Genomic DNA, 16,657 nt, shown 5'->3' with positions numbered 1-16,657 from the left:
GCCTGCTCAATGCCACCCTTCCTGTGGGCAGGGGCAGCCAGCCAGGATGTCCCTGCACAGGTGGGGACACAGTGGTGGCCCAGGTGTTCTCCTCACCCCACCGCAAGTGCAGGCCTCCACGGCTGATGTGCCTCATGCCCTTGGGATTGGTTTCTCCAGAGCTCCCCGGACTCTGAGGACATAAACATAAGCAATACCCACCTGACCACCGAGCTCAAATTTACAGTGAATTCCCTAAAATGGAGAAGAGGCATAGGAATTAGCTGGTTTTTCACTGCTGACCAGCTGAGAGCTGATGCTGCTGAGCACTCCCCGGGCCCCCACAAGAGACAAAGCCGTCAGGAACATCACAGGAGGGTGCACTGTACCCTCCTCCGCCTGCTTAAAATAAGTGTCACCAAAGCAGACAGATGCTGGCGCTGTGTCTCAGCAGGCACTAATTTAGCCCATACGCAGCACTCTTACATCATTTGTTCTGGGCAGAGCTAATTGCAAAATTAATTATTTTCCTATCAAACAAAATTGTGTGAGAGGGTTTTTTTTTTTTCTTTTAATCCTGATGGATGCTAAACAGGATTTGAACAAACACAAACAACACTGGCTCCTGCTGGCACTCAGAGAAGTGCTGTGGGGCAGAACCAGCAAACGCCCAGCACTGGAACTCGTGGCGCAGCCACCACGACGGCATGGGGACACCCCGCCACGGGACACAGGGTATTAGACCACGTGCTGTGGGATGCCACCACAGACACAGCTGGTCAGTGAGTCTCTGATGGCACGCCCCAGTAGCTGGGAGAGGCCTCCATGGTGTGGTGCCAACCACTCGGACCAGGCCCCTCTCCAGCCCCCCTCACCCTGCCGGCCCCCCAGCATAGAGACACGGCGGGACCCAGCACAGGGGTGAGGAGAGGGGAGCACGGCCCTCATCCTGGCATCAATTGCCCCAGCTCATGGTGGCTTGTGCCTATTTATAGGAGGCCCTACTTGAGCATGGGGCTGGACCAGACAAACTGCAGAGGTTCCATCCAACCTCAACGGTTCTGTGATCCTGCAATGGTTTCCATCTCAGGACAAGCCTGATCGATTTGTTCTCGTTACTCGCTATCCATCAGAGTAGGATCAGACATAAACAGACTTAATCACCACCCCAGACACACAATTTTCCTTGTGTCGAGCCAGACCAAACTGCAGGCAGCAGCTGCTAGTCACACAGCTCAGAGACCTACCCTGCGTGCATTTATGAATAAGCCCAAGGCAACCAGCATTTGAGCAACCCAAAAGGCTGGGGAGGAGACATAAAACCAGGTCAGCTTCTGCTTTAATTATGACAGGGGCTTCTGGAGAAAAATTATGGCTCTTCTTGTTTTTAAAGAGCTAAAGGTACCTAGCTTTTAATTGGGAAGCCAGGTGGGCTGCATCACCCAGATGATGATAACAGAAGTGAACTGTGGCCTTGGGGAGCCACAGCTGGAACAAATCATGGCAAGGAGCGATTGCCCCTGCAGAAACCCATCCTCTTCAAGCCTGGTGGCCACTCCAGCACCAGGCAGACACAGCTGCAAGGGTAACCCTACCTCAGGACAGGCTGCTCCAGTCCTTTGGCATTCCTGTGGTCAGATGGGTGCTGACCCACCACCAGCATCCTCCTGAACAAAAGGACAACACTCAGCAGCTGGGGGGGAGAATGAAGAAACAATGATATAACAAAGGCTCAGGAGGCTGATTCTGACACTAAATGGAGCCAGACACCTTAAAACCCCACAGAAAAAAAATATTTAAGCATGTAACTGTACAGCAAGTAAACCTTACATGAGTAAAGTATGGGCACCCAGATGCCCAGGTCACATCTCAGACTGTGGGCCAACATAGTGTGAAATCTGGCGCAAATCACATCGCCACCACTCTTATTGGGCACATCTGCTGAAGTATGGCCTTTGGGCAACAACTGGGCTGAGTTCAAGTCATGTTAAATTCTGTAAAAACACAGAAGAAATAACAGCCCCAGCTGCAAATTGGAAAACTGGACCTCAGCTCCCCACCAGTGAAAGAGGCACGAGAGCCTCTTCATATTTGTCAAGTAAATTTATGAAGCTGCATTATGAAAGCATAAAGCACTGACACCACCGGTGTCTTTAAAAAAAAAAAAAAAAACAAAAAAAAAAACACTCTACAAGACAGATCATGCTGAGCTCCAACAAGAAGCCTGCAAACTTCTGTATGGTTTGTTTTCTGAATATCACCTTTAGTGCCTCAGGCTTGTCAAACATCCTGTGACACCCAGTATATTAGACCATACCCCTGAATCTGGGCTTATCTGACAATTAAAAAAAAAAAAAAAAAAAAAAAAAAAGGGTCCAAGCGATGGCATCTACGGTGAGACTTTGTTGTTTTATGAGGGCTTTTATCCGCGGAGAGCAAGCTGGCTCTGGGCATGCAACCACTGCCCTCAAGTGGCCTGAGCTGCGCAGGACCTCACCGTGCAGAGAAAGCTACTTGGGCACATTTGAGCTGTGAGGGAAACAGAGAACATTCACAGAGCATTTAGAAATTTACCCTTTAAGAGCTGAGTCCAGAAAAGTGGCCCAAAAAAATGGTCAAAAGCCACTGGGTGGCTGCTGCCGGCCCCTCCATTTGGCTCCTCTGAGGTCAAAGCCTGCTCTGTGCCCCGCTAGAAAACGTGGAAATCTTTCCTCCAGCCTTTCTGCTCTGTCTCCAGGCACCCTTCTGGGCACCAGCAGGTCCCAGGTCCCACCGCAGTGAGCAGCAGCTTCAGAGCCACAATGCGGCTCTTCGGCCAGGACCAACTGCCAGCACCCAGCTCCAGTGCCCGTGTAAAACAACCGGACATCTCCAGCGTGAATCAGAGTGAAATAATGATGCTCGTTTATTCTGCCTCTCTCAGCCAGTCTCTCCCTTGCTTCCCGTGGCGTTTCGTGCTTTAGCTACTGGGAACGAGCAGGAGCACTTGAAGAGCAAACAACTAGCAGGCATTTTTTTAATTACTGGAGTAGTTGAAGCATTCTTCTACAGTCCTGCAAAGACAAAGGGTGAGGGTGTTACACCATCATCATTTTAAAATGTTGAGCAGCACTGAGCTGGCAGGGGGAGGTCTGGGTGCTGCGTAGGCAGCGACACTTCAAAACCACTTAGCTGCTTGACTTGACCCTTCTTGCATCTCCTGACAACATTCAGCGTACGGCTAAAAGGCCAACACTGTGAAAACAAACATTTCGAGAGGCTGCATGGGGATCTGGGGGGGGGGAAGAAAGGGAAGGGAGGGAGAAAAAGTGAGGCAATTGCTGGGCACTTTGCTCCTGCATTTTCTGTTAGTTCCTAGGGCCTTGCTGACACACACTACCTGGGCAGCACCTACATTATCCCAGGAACCTTGCAGCTGCCCAAAGCAAAATGAAATGCTTGCCGTGTAGCAGGCCACCTCCTCTCGCTTACTTGGCCAGGGCCCTAGAAAGGTGGCTGGGTGTCCCTCTTTGCCTCACCATCGACACAGAGGCCTCTGAGAGCAGCACTGTAGGCACTAATGGCAAGGCTGCAGGAGAAACCATGGACACACAGAGATGCTGGTGGCTCCTGGTGTGGCTCCATCCCGCTGTGGGCACTCCTCCTCCCAGCCTGATCAGGGATGCCATGCTAGGCTACAGAGCTATTGTTGGTTGTTTTCCGGACTGGCTCCCAGCCTAGAAAACAAAGTTCCCAACCCAAAGCGAGCGGGGAGGACGGGGAGGGCAGCCCTGCCATTCCTTCCTGCTGCCAGTGGCGTTTCCAGAGCAATGGGACTGGAGAGGTCAGGCCCGTGGAGCTCCTGGATGAATAGGGACGACGAGGATGTCCCTGAAGTGTGCAGAGCAGCATTATAATGACCTTCAGCAAAGGGATTAAAGTTTGGCCATAACACAGTGAGCCTCCCAGGTTGAAATCCCTTCCCCAGTCCTGTACCACGGAGGAAAGGACTGCTGCCCTAGAACAACACACATTCCGATAATTTCCCTATCTAAGATACTTTTAAACACAGGTTTTATATTCTGCAAGCAGAGGACAAGATTTTGCCAAGGGGGGAAGATTTTCCTGATGCAGAAGGACTGAAGAGCGCTCCTGCTCACTGAGCGTGGCCAGGAAGGGATGGAGCAGCAGGCAACCTCACCAAAGCCTTTGAGAGCTGTGCTCACAGGTGTGTAAGGTAATGGCATTCACTTCACTGTGGTTTAATGTGTTTTACTTTGCATGTTGTTAGAGACCCATGCCTGACCCAGGGGGTGGCTCAGGTCAACTTGCTCCATAAATGAAAACAAAATGTGTAGAGGAGTCAGGAAGCACAGCACCTGCAGTGTGGACAATGCAGGGAGGCACATCCCATGTCCAGCCAGGGCACGGGGAGCGGTGGGGGACCACAAGAGGTCCCCTCCGCAGCAGCTGGAAGAACAGCCTTTGACAGCCACCTCTTTGCTCTCGCTTCCCACTGTGGTGCCAGCCACCCCGGTCTCCTTTCCCTGCACACCCGGGCGCTGTGTGCATGCCGTGCCCTGCCAGGAAGCCTTATGCTGGAAGCACAGGCGTGCACTGCAGACGTCAATGGAGGGTCCTGCCATGTGGAGCCTCTGCTCAGTGCTAAGGGGGGAATAATATTTTTGAATGTTGAGAAAGGTTGGTGAATTAATTCCCTTATGCAATCAAAAAAATTCTAGATGGTGCTCTGATCAGAAAAACTTGCATCAAAAAAGGGACATGAAAGCCCCTAGCAGTTTCCTAGAGACACTACTAATCCAAGGGGGAATTTCCCACAGCCTCCTGAGGCAAAGAGGGAAGAAGCCTCTTTGCTCGCAGCAGCAGGCATGGAATTTCCTTCCTAGTCTGTTAAGAGATTGACTTATGGACAGAAGCATAAGCATTTTATAACACTTGTTAAAAACAAAGTACCCTGGATGCATCATGTTTTAACCACTGGCTTCAGCTGTATCTTGTGGACAAGAGCTCTTCTGCCTGTCTTTACCAGTTTTGCATGAGCCTTTCTCTTGCTTTCACCAGCTCTGCCCTCATATTCACGGTGAGGACAAACAGTGGAAGAGGAGGGAGACCAGAGCAGAAGCTGCACCAACTGTCCCGTGTATTGCTGAAGGGAACAGGGTGCCCCTTGGCTGCTGTGGATCTAACAAGCTGAGTCCTGTGACTAGTGTCGGTTGTCCGTGCGAGTTGCATAAGTTGTCTGTTGTGACTCTGTACATCAGACAAGTTACAATTTACACAACTCCTTAGAAGAGATTTCCATTTCAATGGCTGCTAAATAAGAGTGGTGGCCTGAAAGAGAAAAGGCGCAGACCAGAGGGAACAGGAGAACTCGCATTTTACTTGCATTCATTGTATTTTATTCAGACTTCTGAATTAATCCCTTCCTCACATTGACAGCTGCTCACAGAAGAAGGAACGACTAAACTCTTCATCAGGATGAACAAGTCCAGGGGAGCCTCTGAGAGCCCAGAGCTTTGGAGCCCAGGTTGCACACAGAGCACCTCCTTGACCAGTGCAGCACCAGTGTTTGCATTTGGCCAGCAGGCCACAGACACAGCCCTAAATGCGATCCTTATCGTGGTCCTCTTCGTCATCATGGTGTCTCTGGGGTGTACGATGGAGATAGCCAAGATCACAACTCACCTCAGGAATCCCAGAGGCGTAGCTATTGCTGTAATGGCTCAGTACGGCGTGATGCCCCTGACAGCATTTGTACTGGGCAAGCTCTTCCAGCTGGGCCCTACGGAATCCCTGGCCATCCTCATCTGTGGCTGCTGCCCAGGTGGAAACCTCTCGAACGTCTTCAGTCTGGCACTGAAAGGTGACATGAACCTCAGGTAAGCGAGGCTGTGTGCTTGTTGCCCAGGGCAATCCAGTTGTACAGCTGGTTCAGAAGCTGGCTGAACTGACATTAGCAGTCCACAAGAGGCTGGACCATGACTGAAGCACTAAGCCTAGAATAGTTTTAAATCACCCAGGCTCCTCAGCAAGCCAATGTGTCCCTGAGAGAAGTGTGAGGCATTACTCTCTCTCTGTTAGATGCAAATTTCTGAAGTATGGGCTGTACCCATAAACAAGGGTCTGTTCAGAGCTTATACAGAGCTTGAGCCATCTTCCCCTCACTCTGTTCATATCATATCCTCCTACAACCTGATAGTGATGTTGAGGAAGCCTCAGTGACAGTCTGGGAAAGAGCAAGGTAAACTTTGTATTAAAACCATGTGTCCAGATTAGTAAAATAAGTATATTTCACCAAAAAAAAAAAGTAATTATTCTACTGAAGGTTTCTTTCTCCATCTCAGCATTGTAATGACCACATGCTCAACGGTTCTGGCAATTGGACTCATGCCTCTGCTTCTGTATCTTTACTCGGGAGGACTGTATGAGGGTGATTTGAAGGGCAAGGTACCTTACAAAGGAATAATCACCTCCCTGGCCCTGATGCTAATCCCTTGTGCCATCGGCATCATCTTGAATGAGAAGAAACCACAGTACACTGGATTTGTCATCAAGGTAAGAAGTATCCTGTGATAGTCACCTTTCAGCCAAGAACCTTGAGGAAGTTTACAAAAACAGAGTCACAGAAATATTCATTTCTTTAAAGCATGCCACAAATCAATGAAAGGGTTGAGGATAGTACTCAGGACATCCACTTCCCTGCTTCAGTCATTAAAATATTTTCCCAGAGTAAAGCCCTCCACCTTTACCAGACAAACAATAATTTGTAGGCATCTTCCTGTTTTGCTCTCCTTTGCTGGTTTCAGTTTTAACTTCAATTTCTTTTGCTACAGACAGCACTAATTAGCCTCATAGGCACTGCCCCTGACTATTGCTGCAACCAACGCAGACCCCAGATAGAATAAACAAACACGTTTCCCACTTCTCAGAGCTGCAGCAGAGCACAAAACACACATTACTAACTTGCTGCTTACATCAGTGAGGTAACTATCCAGCTGAACCCACTAGACCTCTAAGCACATGCTTATGCCTGGAATCATCTTCCTGCCTCACTTGTCCATTAAGCACTCAGACATCAGAAGGAGAATCTGGACAACCAGCTAGGCCATTGCCTAACTCAATAGCAGTACCCAGAGAGCTGCTAACAACTTTGTAAAGCTGGTTTTCTTAGTTTCTTTCACTAAGGCTTCATCTCAGAGAAACTGAGACCAAGCGCAACAAGATTTGGGCACCCTGGCCTAACAAAGACCTGACAAAATGGCATTAGGAATCACTAACCTGCAAGAGAGATGGGAACCCAGGAACCAGGCTAGGTGTAGGAGGAGCAGAGCTCTTTATATGTCCCTTTAGCCAGCACAGGGCAGTGATAACCAGACTGTTTCAAAAGAAACATTGAAAGTCTAGCATGAGAAGGTGACCTACAGTGGCCCAGCTGCCCCTTAGTTCTTGTTCCTTTCTGCTAACACTGCTTTTCCATTTATTTCCTCTACAAAAGAGGAAGCAGTAGAGAGTTGCTTTAAAAATCACCTGGGGAGCTCCACACAAACTGGACTCCAAAGCAGAGAGACAGGCACGAGGGTTGTATTCTGCCTCCCAGAATCCCCCAGGTACTACTTCTGCTGAACACCAGTAAGACAGTCTGAAAATGCAGCCCCCACCTGCATTCCACGCCTGCTGCTGTGAGCAGAGGCTTCCTCCCCACCTGCTTTGGGTAGCAGGCATGTCATGCCAGACTCACAGAGGGACGTGGACAGAAACGCATAGCAATGCCTGAGAAACATGGCTGACAGAGCAAGTCGCTATATATATGTGCCAGAAAGATACTTAGTTAATTAAGGTCTCTCTAGGTAATGCCTAAAGATGGTGTCTTGTTCATTTTTTATAACATTTGAATCCATGGAAGGCACTTATGCACCCCTGCGAATCTCTCACTATAAACCCACTTAACGGATGGGGAACTGGGCACAGCCACTTCCAACAGCTGATGCAAATTTTGTTGGGGGTTTTTATCTTGTCCCTGTCTTTAACGCTTATTTTAGACAGGGATGGTTGTGCTTCTGCTGTCATCTGTTGCAATAATTGTTCTATCTGCGGCCAACGTGGGAAGCAGTATCACGGTCGTCTTCTCACCATCCCTCCTCGGATCTTCTGCCTTGATGCCTTTTATCGGATTCCTTCTGGGCTACGTTCTCTCTGCAGTCTTCAAGCTTAATGACCGGTATGTTCCCCTGCTCCTCCCTTCCCTCACTCTAAGACCAGAAGAAACAGAGAGGCACGGTATACAGAGCAATGGGGAAAGCACTGGCTTCAAAATGGATGCAGTTTTGTGAAATACGCAGGCTGCAGTTTCCCAAAATGTGTCTTAGGAGTATGAGCAGACACACTGCAAGCTGGTCCCAAGTCATACTCCCACACCTTGCATAAGAACAAAACAAACAAAACGCTTCTCTTTCCCTTCCCATCCCATCTAATTCGGGTAAGACGTCCTCTAGCCCTCACTGTTTTCTAGTCACTTTTTGCTTTCACAACTTGGACTCCTCTTTTTACCGTGGAAACAGATTTCTTCTCTGTGGGAAGCAGCAGAGTGGGACACAGGTCCTCCAAGCACCATTAAACACAAAGTCCACGTTTATAGCATGATGTGTCTCCATACATTGCACAGGGAGCACAAGGCAAAACCTTCTAGGGTTCTTCTCAATATTGCTCCCGATAAAGCAGCTTTTAGCACAGGCAGATGCATGAAACATTACAACAGCAAGGTGGGTGGAGTCTGTCTTAAACTGTTTAAAATGGATCAGATTTTGTCAACGTTTTTCCTCCTCCTTCAGCTGCAGGCGGACAGTGTGCATGGAAACTGGCTGCCAGAACGTCCAGCTGTGCTCTACCATCCTCAAGGTTGCCTTTGCCCCAGAAGTCATCGGCCCCCTGTACTTCTTCCCACAGCTCTACTTGATGTTCCAGCTTGGAGAGGGCCTTCTGCTGATCCTGGCCTTCAGGATTCATGATGGAATAAAGAAACCATGTGGCAAGTACAGCTTTGCCTCTCTATTTCCTAGTCTTTCCAGCCCAAGCCATATACATTTACCTATAATTGCCAGACAATTGCTGCTTTCTAGGGACAGAATAGTTGCCATATATAACTCAAGAGTTACCATAGCCTACGCACTAAGTAGAAATCACAATAAAAAATAAATAAGTAAAAAGTAGAGGCAATTGAAGACACTAGGAATTAGGGCTTCTCACATCATCAGAATGTCTCAGAAATAAACGTACCATCTATACTACCAGTGCTCACAGGTTTTCAGAGTGCCATCCTTGAACCAGGACAGGTGTCCTGCAACAGCTGTGCTTTGCACTGACCACATGCAAGGAACAGCCTCACACATGCCTAAAACCTACAGCAGAACATTGATCTTTAATGCAGCAGATCTTGGCTTCACTACAAGCTGTTGCAAGGCTCAGTGAAGGGTGTCACTTCTGGAGTGGGGGGAAGAACGGACCTGCCACATATCGTAGCTGAACAAAGGAAGCATTTGGATCTTTTTCTAGTAAAGCTCATTAAAAATACATACAGTGTTGGCATGGAGGTGTGATAGACTCTTATCCAGCTTCAGTGGGCCCATAATGTCAAACCCATCTGACTGCGTGAAGTTCAGGGAATGAACTGCTGAACGAGACCCTCCACCAGCCATCCTTGTGCTGCTCCTGGCTCACTCTTCTCCAGACCCTTGGGACAGAGAAGCAGCTGAGCAGTAAGTACCATAGGCTGCTGCAAGAGCATTTCACCATCATTTGTAGCTACAGCTGAAGGATGACTGGCACTTCTGTTAACATGAGTGACCATTCTCTGCTAACAGGAGAAGGGGAAAAAAAAAAATCACAACTTGAATACCAAGGTGTTCCTTCAGTGCAAAGCAGATGATAGTAGGAACAGACACCTAGGTGGGTTGCCAGACTGTGGTAAAAGAGTAGCTTTCCAAACCCAGATTCATGAAATCACTGGACACAAGATGGTTTAAATATTTTGACAGAATGTCAATTTTTTTGGTTTGTTTTCTCTTCTCTCTTTTAAAAAACACCCAGCAACAACATTGCAGTTACATCACAATCTTTTTATAACCTGGGCTCAGAACTACCTACTCTCACATTTTTCTTTAGATGCAACAGAAGCGATCTGTGCAGCTGCGGACACAAACACTGCTCAAGAAATGAAACCAGTATCGAGACTCTGCAGAAACAGCAGGAAACCAGGAAAATGGTACAGAGAGATTCTGCAGCAGCCGCTATCACAGCCCCCCAGGGCTCCGCCTTCTGCAGCTGGTTTACAGGTTTCCAGCAGTTCCATGTAAAGCTTCAATCTGCTCCTTTTACACCAGAGGATGTGCCACTGAGCTATCTCCACCCTCACTCGCTTTCCAAAGACCGTGCTCCTCAGACGGCTTCTCCCTGCCTGCCCATGAAGGAGAATTCCAGGCTCCCACACAGAAACAAGTCATTGCAGGAACCTACAGACACTGCTTTTCCTTTGGGACAATTTAGGGCCACGCTCCCAAGTGTCTGCCCCCAGTTTTGCCTATGCAAAAACCACCACTCACATCAGTTTCCTTCCTGAATTTCACTTACTTGTAACTGTCCTGCTGGCACCTTGCAAGCAGTTCTCAAAGAGATCACTGAAGATTAGTGTAATTTCTCTAATGAAGACCCAAAATGGGGTGTGAGAGTTTCCCAGTGTAGAAGCCAAGACCCGGCATGCAGCTGAGTACCCCGTGGGCTGCTGTTCACTCTTTTTCCATGAACCTGAGCACCGTGCGGCGTGCCGCTGCTCTTCACGCAGTAGACAGCACAGAATTCCTGAACGTGGCTATGCCAACTGCCTCCGTGAGTGGAGCTCAGGTCCAGCAAGCTGTACCGCTGAAAACATGTGAGCCCTGAACACGCCTTGCTTTGCAGGAGTCACTCAACTAGGCAGAACAAACCTCCAGGAAGCTATCTAGCTACCTTCCTACTTCAAAGTTTAGCACTAGGGATGACCGCCATTAAAACCTGTAATGTGCTAAAAATACACTGTAACATGAAATAAACCAGCTGAACTAAGAATAAACAGGACCAAACCAGCAACCTACACTTCATAAACGCAAGGTCATTTTTGACCAGAACTCAGTATAACCCTCTGTAATGCAAAGCCTGAAACCTCCCACTCCCAAGAACTGTCTAGTAATAATCTCGTTAGCTACGTTATCAATCTGAATCTCTCACCGCTTGCTCACAAGGCACAAAAGCTCGTTCACGTAACCGTGTTCCAAGCTAACAAACAAGAAACCAGCAACAGAAAGGAGAAAAGGCAAAGCGTCCTGCACAGACACCAGAAATCTACCCACAATCTGAGAGCTAGCTCTGCTCTGTGCAGACCCTCCTTGAGCTTCCTAGGACCTGACCGTAGGTTCCAAGGATTTTTTAAAAGGTTTCAGCGTGTTACTAGATTAGCTTTGTAAAGCACTTCAAAAGAAAACATTTTTAAGTGTTTAAATTCAGTTCTAAAGCTCTCTTGTAACATGGGTAAGGGTTTGAGAAACACAGGGATTGCACCTTGCTGCCTCTGTAATGGGTGGGTAAACACACACAGTACCGGGAGGCAGAACTGCGGGGCACCACTGTTGCAGTACTCCCAGATGCCAATTTAAAATTCCCTCTTCTTTCTCTAGAATGAGGACTCATTCCTATAAAAATATTTTATCCGTATCTCAGTGTCCTCTCATACACACATGCACACACGCAGATGAAGTTCAATGACTGCATCCATCTCTAACATTTCACACTCTCTGAACAGTAAATTAAAATCTGAATGATTCATCCGTTCCAATTTTTGAACTCACTCTCTCACAGCAGGCTTCTCCTTATCATCAAGGTTCTTATTTCAGAACACGAAGTCCCCAAAAAGACGCAGATACCTAAGGGCACAGCGTGACGTATTTTGAAAGGAAGTTCTCCCCCACACCCAAAATGTTCAATAACAGCTTTGCTGTAGTTGGACAGTTAAAATATTTCTAGATGGGTCTACACGAGGCACAGTCACAAACGCTTCACCAACAGGAATACACCAGAAGCAGAGACGTGTTTCTTTATACTTTATTTGAGCTATTTAGTTCTCAAGTATCAAGAATTAGGGTGCTTTATAGAATACTATTACCACAGGGCAGTGAAATGGGCATTTTCTTACTGTAGTGCAAGTCGTATTAAATGAAAAGCTTTTAAAATAAAGTTTTATTACCAATATTGACCAGCACTTAATCTGCTGACCTCTAGCTGAAACAATGGTTCTAAAGCATGAAAAAAATACGCTCTGGAATAAAGCTTTATGTACAGCACATGTAGAGCTCTTAGATGCCTAAAGCTATTAGTTTAATTTGAGATATTAAACTAATATTCTGAATTGCTATTCACAGTTGAATATAGTGGGAATTTAGTGTTTAGGTTACTCTTTTTGGAGTACAAAAAAATTTAAAGTGGTCTGCTTTAGTTATAAAGAGCTCTGTCAATATACACAAACTATACACTTCAGACATTCACAAAAAATGTGAGCAAGAAAAGGGTTATCAAAAAACATTTAATACAATTAGTCAATAACCCTCCCCACCATGGTCCACATCTACAAAGACCCCCCATCCCTCCTCCCTCCCTTCCCTGCCCTCCCCACCCAAACCCTTCCCCGCAGAAAGTCACATACTTACCACAGCTTTTAGCAAGTATGGTTTAAAAAAGGGCCCCCAGGGCAAGTTACTTATAGTTCAGTTGCCACTGTCAACAGATCTGGACCTCGACCTAGACCTCTGCCGATCCACAGATGCTGGGGATTTAGACCTACTGGAAGAGCCACGTTTCTGGCTCTTCTCTGGCATTGGAGATCTACTAATTGATCGAGACTTGCTACGGCTCCTACTCCTCGACCTGCTGTAAGACTTGCGGCTTCGGGAACGGGAACGGCTACGAGACCTGGATGAGCTTCTGCTACGAGACCGTGACCTGCTTCTGGACCTACTGAGGAAGCAATGAGCATCGGTGTCAGCAACGGAACATCACAGGCCACTACAGCAACCATGCAGTTCACTGGTCTCCAGTCTCACTGTCTGGTCACTGACTTCAAGGCTTTCTTAATGCATATTGAATCGTTATTTAACAGATATCCATACCTGTGTCTTTTGCTGCCTTCAATTAGTTTGATTTTCCTTCCATTAATTTCTTTACCAGAAAGCTTTTCAATAGCATTCTTTAAGTCACTGTAAGAGGCGAATTCAACCACCCTACAGAAATTAAAAAGGAAAAAAAAAAAAAAAGCCAAAACAGCTCACTATTACAAATTGTGTTTTTGATGGTTAGAGTGGAAAAAAAAGAAAAGTACTATGTAAAAAAAAAATACACAACAGCTTAAAAACCCCCACACTGCTTGGTGTGTAGTAACACCATGACAAACTCAAGCATGAACTGAAGAATTCCCCTCCCCAAATACCACAGACTGCAAGTTCAAAGGGTAGCTAAATTAAGCCACGAACAGCTGCTGAGCACAGGAGGTAGCCAGCCTCCCTCCCCAGATATCTACACAATATAGACGAATATTAGCCTATAGCTTTCAAGAGAACTTTAGAGGCTTACCCTTCATTTAACTTAGGTCTGTGTGCATCTGCAAAGGTTACTTCCCCAGCTTGTCTCATGAAGTCTTTGAGATCCTAACACAAGACCAGTAATGTTATGCAAAGAAGTAGAAATAAATACTTATGTATATAAAAATAGTTTTATTTTGTTTTTTTAAAAAGAGCAAAGAAAAGAAACTTATGACTACTGAAAGAGAAGATGTTAGATAAATTACAAACATGGCAACTGCCATACTTGTATTCTATCAAAATTGAATTATCTATATCAGGGCACGAAATAAATGAAAAAAGCATATTGCTTTAAGCAAAATGCTAATAAAGTATCATAACATTAAGGAAAATTAAATTAGTCTATGGAGATTATATAGATTAGAAAGAGAGAGAGAGATATCTAAAAAAATACATCTGAATATTTATATATAAATATATATATACTGGACTGAGTGCAAAATACTACCCGTATATTTTTGAATTATTTCAGTTTCCATTTATATTACGAGTCTTATATGCATACAGAATTACATTTACATAACACCATTATTTTGTGCCCCATATGTCATTAAAAATATAGTTTACTTTACCTTTATTAACATTTCCCTAGGCTAGCCAAGCAGCAAACTGCATTAAGCGACCGGAGATACCGTCATGATTTATGCCCGACTGGCTCTTCGCCACCCACTTGTCGAACACTACCCAGTCGATGGAAGCCATTAATCGCACCGCCCTCCCTATTAGGAGACTATTGACGGATCCAGACATTCTCTATGCTTGATGTTACCAAGGACCACTTTACTGCGATCAGGATTCCAACGACCACCTAATTTCGTATCTTTCAACTCTTTTCGACCAGGAACTCTTATTCGGAAGCGTTACAGGAAGAACAGCTCTCAACTTAGGAATCAGATCTCGTTAACGCTCTGGGACCGCTGCAATGTGGCACTTTAAGGAGTGCATCGATTACATCTAGACCGGCAAACACAGATCTAGAGGTGGCCAAGTGACATTGTAGGAGCTGACTGGAAAGTCAACCAGGCCCAACCAAGAGTGACCAAGACAGAACGATTAGGATAACCCACAGGCACTCCTCGTCATAAGGCCAACGACACAGATAGGCTGGCAAATAAAGGGTTTAATATGTGGTTAAAATGGATTTAGAAAACAAGAAAATAAATAAATATATTTCCTCAAACATATACATTTATTATTATAAATTAAAATTAACTAAATTTTCATTCAAAATATTTAAATTACATTATTTAAAATTACATTAATTACATAAACATTTTATTAAAAATAGAATTACTTTTAATTGATTATTTTACAAAATAATTACATTACATACCCATTAAATGAAGTCAAAATAGTTAATCGTGTTTTAACAAACCTGCCAGCTGACTCGGGATGACAGATTTTCTACTATGAGACGATTTTCTGTTCTTACAGGTGGGGCACTTCTGCTGGGAAATAAACATTAAGTATTAATTATTTATTAACTCAAGCATAATCGCGTTTTAATACTAACAAAGACCGTACCAATAATCAGCAGTCAACTGATCACTATTGTGACTATGTAATGCCCCAAGTAATCAAGGACAAGCGTCGATTACTTTGGGAGTACAAAAACATAAAGGAGATGATCTGATTTTTTTGATCTTCACAATCCTACTGCCACATCTGATTGACTAGAAAGGCAAATAGCACCTTTTACTATCTCAGTGTACCTCGTGTTTGCCGATGAGATGGACCCAGAGTTATTTATTAAAACCACGTCAGTTCACGGCTATACGTACCTCCTGTCACTACGTGGACGGCGGCTACTGAAACGGTCAGAGTACCTCCCTCTGCCTCTACCACCCCTAGAGCGTGCTCTCGCATGCTCAATTGTAACCCTGCAGAGGAAAAAAAAAATAAGGAAGGGGAAATCATGCATTTTTAAGCATCTTTTCATAGTTATTGGGTGAAAAAGAGCTACAGCTGGATTTGAACAGTGCTGATAACAAAACGCAACTGAAAATCGACACATTTTTTATGTCTGAGTAACACAGGAGATACAGCAGCTCACCTCTCACTGCAAAGCTCTTTTCCATCCAGTTCATAGACAGCGTCATCCGCATCCCTGGGATCCTCAAATTCCTGCAAACCCACACAGCGAGAGCACCGTTAAGCGCCCAGAGCTCTCCCCGCGGCCTCCAGCCCTCCCAGCGCCCGTGAGGCGCACTCACCACGAAGCCGAAGCCCCTCTTGAGGTCGATGTCCCGGATGCGGCCGTAGCCCTTGAAGAAGCGCTCCACGTCCTTCTCCCTGGCGGCGGGGTTCAGCCTCCCGATGAAGACGCGGCAGCCGCTCATGGCTGGGGGCGCGGAGCTCGCTGCGGGAAGGAAACACGGCCCGGCCCGGCCCGGCCCCGCCCCGTCAGACCCGGCCCCAGCCCGTCCCGTCCCGTCAGACCCGGCCCGGCCCGTCAGCGCCGTGCCGGTGACTCAGCACGCCCCCGCCCCGCCCCCTGCCGCAGTCCGCAGCAGCCCGGCCTCGCCCCCTCTGCGGCCCAATCGCAGCCCGCCAGCTGGAGCCCGCCCCGGCCTCGGCCAATCCGAGCGCGCAGCTCCCCCCTCGGTCCCGCCCCCCTCGGCCCGGCCCCGCCCCCCGAGGCGCACGGGCAGGAAAGCCGACGCCATCGCTCCGCCACAAAATGGCGGCGCGGGCCGCGCCCTGCACTCAGCGCCCGCCGCGGCGGCGGCTGCACGCGGAGCACCGGGGCCGGCCCGCCGCCCCGCCGGGACCCCGTGCGCCGCCGCCACCACCCCTCGGCTGAAGGACCCGCCCGCCCCGCCCCCCACACACAGATAGCACCGCGCCCCGGCCGGTCACGAACCTGGGCTGCGGGTCCCGGTGCGTGCCGGGCCGGGCCGGGCCGTGCGGGGCGAGGAGGCCGGTGCGGTGCTGGCGGGCGGCTCCTGCTCCCTGCGCGGCGCCTCGCTCCCGACTGCCGCCCGCCCCGCCCCGCCGCCGCCACCGGGAGGCGGCCCCGCCCC

General features: G+C 47.6%; 2 protein-coding genes across 7 annotated transcripts; one reads left to right on the top strand and one right to left on the bottom strand.

Annotated features, from left to right (window-relative positions):
* Nucleotides 1-3,988: 3,988 nt before the first annotated feature.
* SLC10A1 (solute carrier family 10 member 1) lies at nucleotides 3,989-10,339 on the top strand. Of its 2 annotated transcripts, none has more exons than XM_013174120.3 (6): nucleotides 3,989-4,186; nucleotides 5,419-5,858; nucleotides 6,324-6,534; nucleotides 8,019-8,197; nucleotides 8,808-9,004; nucleotides 10,138-10,339. In XM_013174120.3, the coding sequence occupies exons 2-6, from the start codon at nucleotides 5,458-5,460 to the stop codon at nucleotides 10,326-10,328; spliced, it is 1,179 nt and encodes a 392-aa protein (XP_013029574.3). In that variant the 5' UTR covers nucleotides 3,989-4,186; nucleotides 5,419-5,457; the 3' UTR covers nucleotides 10,329-10,339. The 2 variants fall into 2 exon arrangements, with proteins under 2 accessions (XP_013029574.3, XP_013029575.3); XM_013174121.3 differs by having other exon boundaries at nucleotides 3,999-4,195.
* Nucleotides 10,340-12,089: 1,750 nt separating this feature from the next.
* On the bottom strand, nucleotides 12,090-16,657 carry SRSF5 (serine and arginine rich splicing factor 5). Of its 5 annotated transcripts, none has more exons than XM_066997748.1 (8): nucleotides 16,498-16,657; nucleotides 15,848-15,993; nucleotides 15,688-15,758; nucleotides 15,416-15,514; nucleotides 15,010-15,082; nucleotides 13,627-13,700; nucleotides 13,167-13,277; nucleotides 12,090-13,011 (listed from the first exon to the last, which is right to left on the bottom strand). In XM_066997748.1, exons 2-8 carry the CDS (start codon nucleotides 15,971-15,973, stop codon nucleotides 12,765-12,767), a joined length of 801 nt encoding a protein of 266 aa, XP_066853849.1. In that variant the 5' UTR covers nucleotides 15,974-15,993; nucleotides 16,498-16,657; the 3' UTR covers nucleotides 12,090-12,764. The 5 variants fall into 5 exon arrangements, with proteins under 5 accessions (XP_066853849.1, XP_066853850.1, XP_066853847.1 ...); XM_066997749.1 differs by having other exon boundaries at nucleotides 15,010-15,079; XM_066997746.1 differs by having other exon boundaries at nucleotides 12,090-13,014; nucleotides 16,498-16,656.

Source organism: Anser cygnoides, chromosome 5 (assembly GCF_040182565.1).
Source record: "Anser cygnoides isolate HZ-2024a breed goose chromosome 5, Taihu_goose_T2T_genome, whole genome shotgun sequence".
Taxonomy (NCBI): Eukaryota; Metazoa; Chordata; class Aves; order Anseriformes; family Anatidae; genus Anser; species Anser cygnoides.
Note: the sequence above shows the minus strand (reverse complement) of the source record. Positions and strands in the feature narration are given on the sequence as shown.

Coding starts and splice junctions, on each gene's coding strand:
- SLC10A1 (XM_013174120.3), top strand. CDS start 5,458: ATGAACAAGTCCAGGGGAGCCTCTGAGAGCCCAGAGCTTTGGAGCCCA. Junction 6,535..8,018: donor ACACTGGATTTGTCATCAAG/GTAAGAAGTATC, acceptor CGCTTATTTTAG/ACAGGGATGGTTGTGCTTCT. Junction 9,005..10,137: donor TGGAATAAAGAAACCATGTG/GCAAGTACAGCT, acceptor ATTTTTCTTTAG/ATGCAACAGAAGCGATCTGT.
- SRSF5 (XM_066997746.1), bottom strand. CDS start 15,973: ATGAGCGGCTGCCGCGTCTTCATCGGGAGGCTGAACCCCGCCGCCAGG. Junction 15,083..15,415: donor CGTCCACGTAGTGACAGGAG/GTACGTATAGCC, acceptor TTTATTTCCCAG/CAGAAGTGCCCCACCTGTAA. Junction 13,701..15,009: donor CATCCCGAGTCAGCTGGCAG/GTTTGTTAAAAC, acceptor GTCTTGTGTTAG/GATCTCAAAGACTTCATGAG.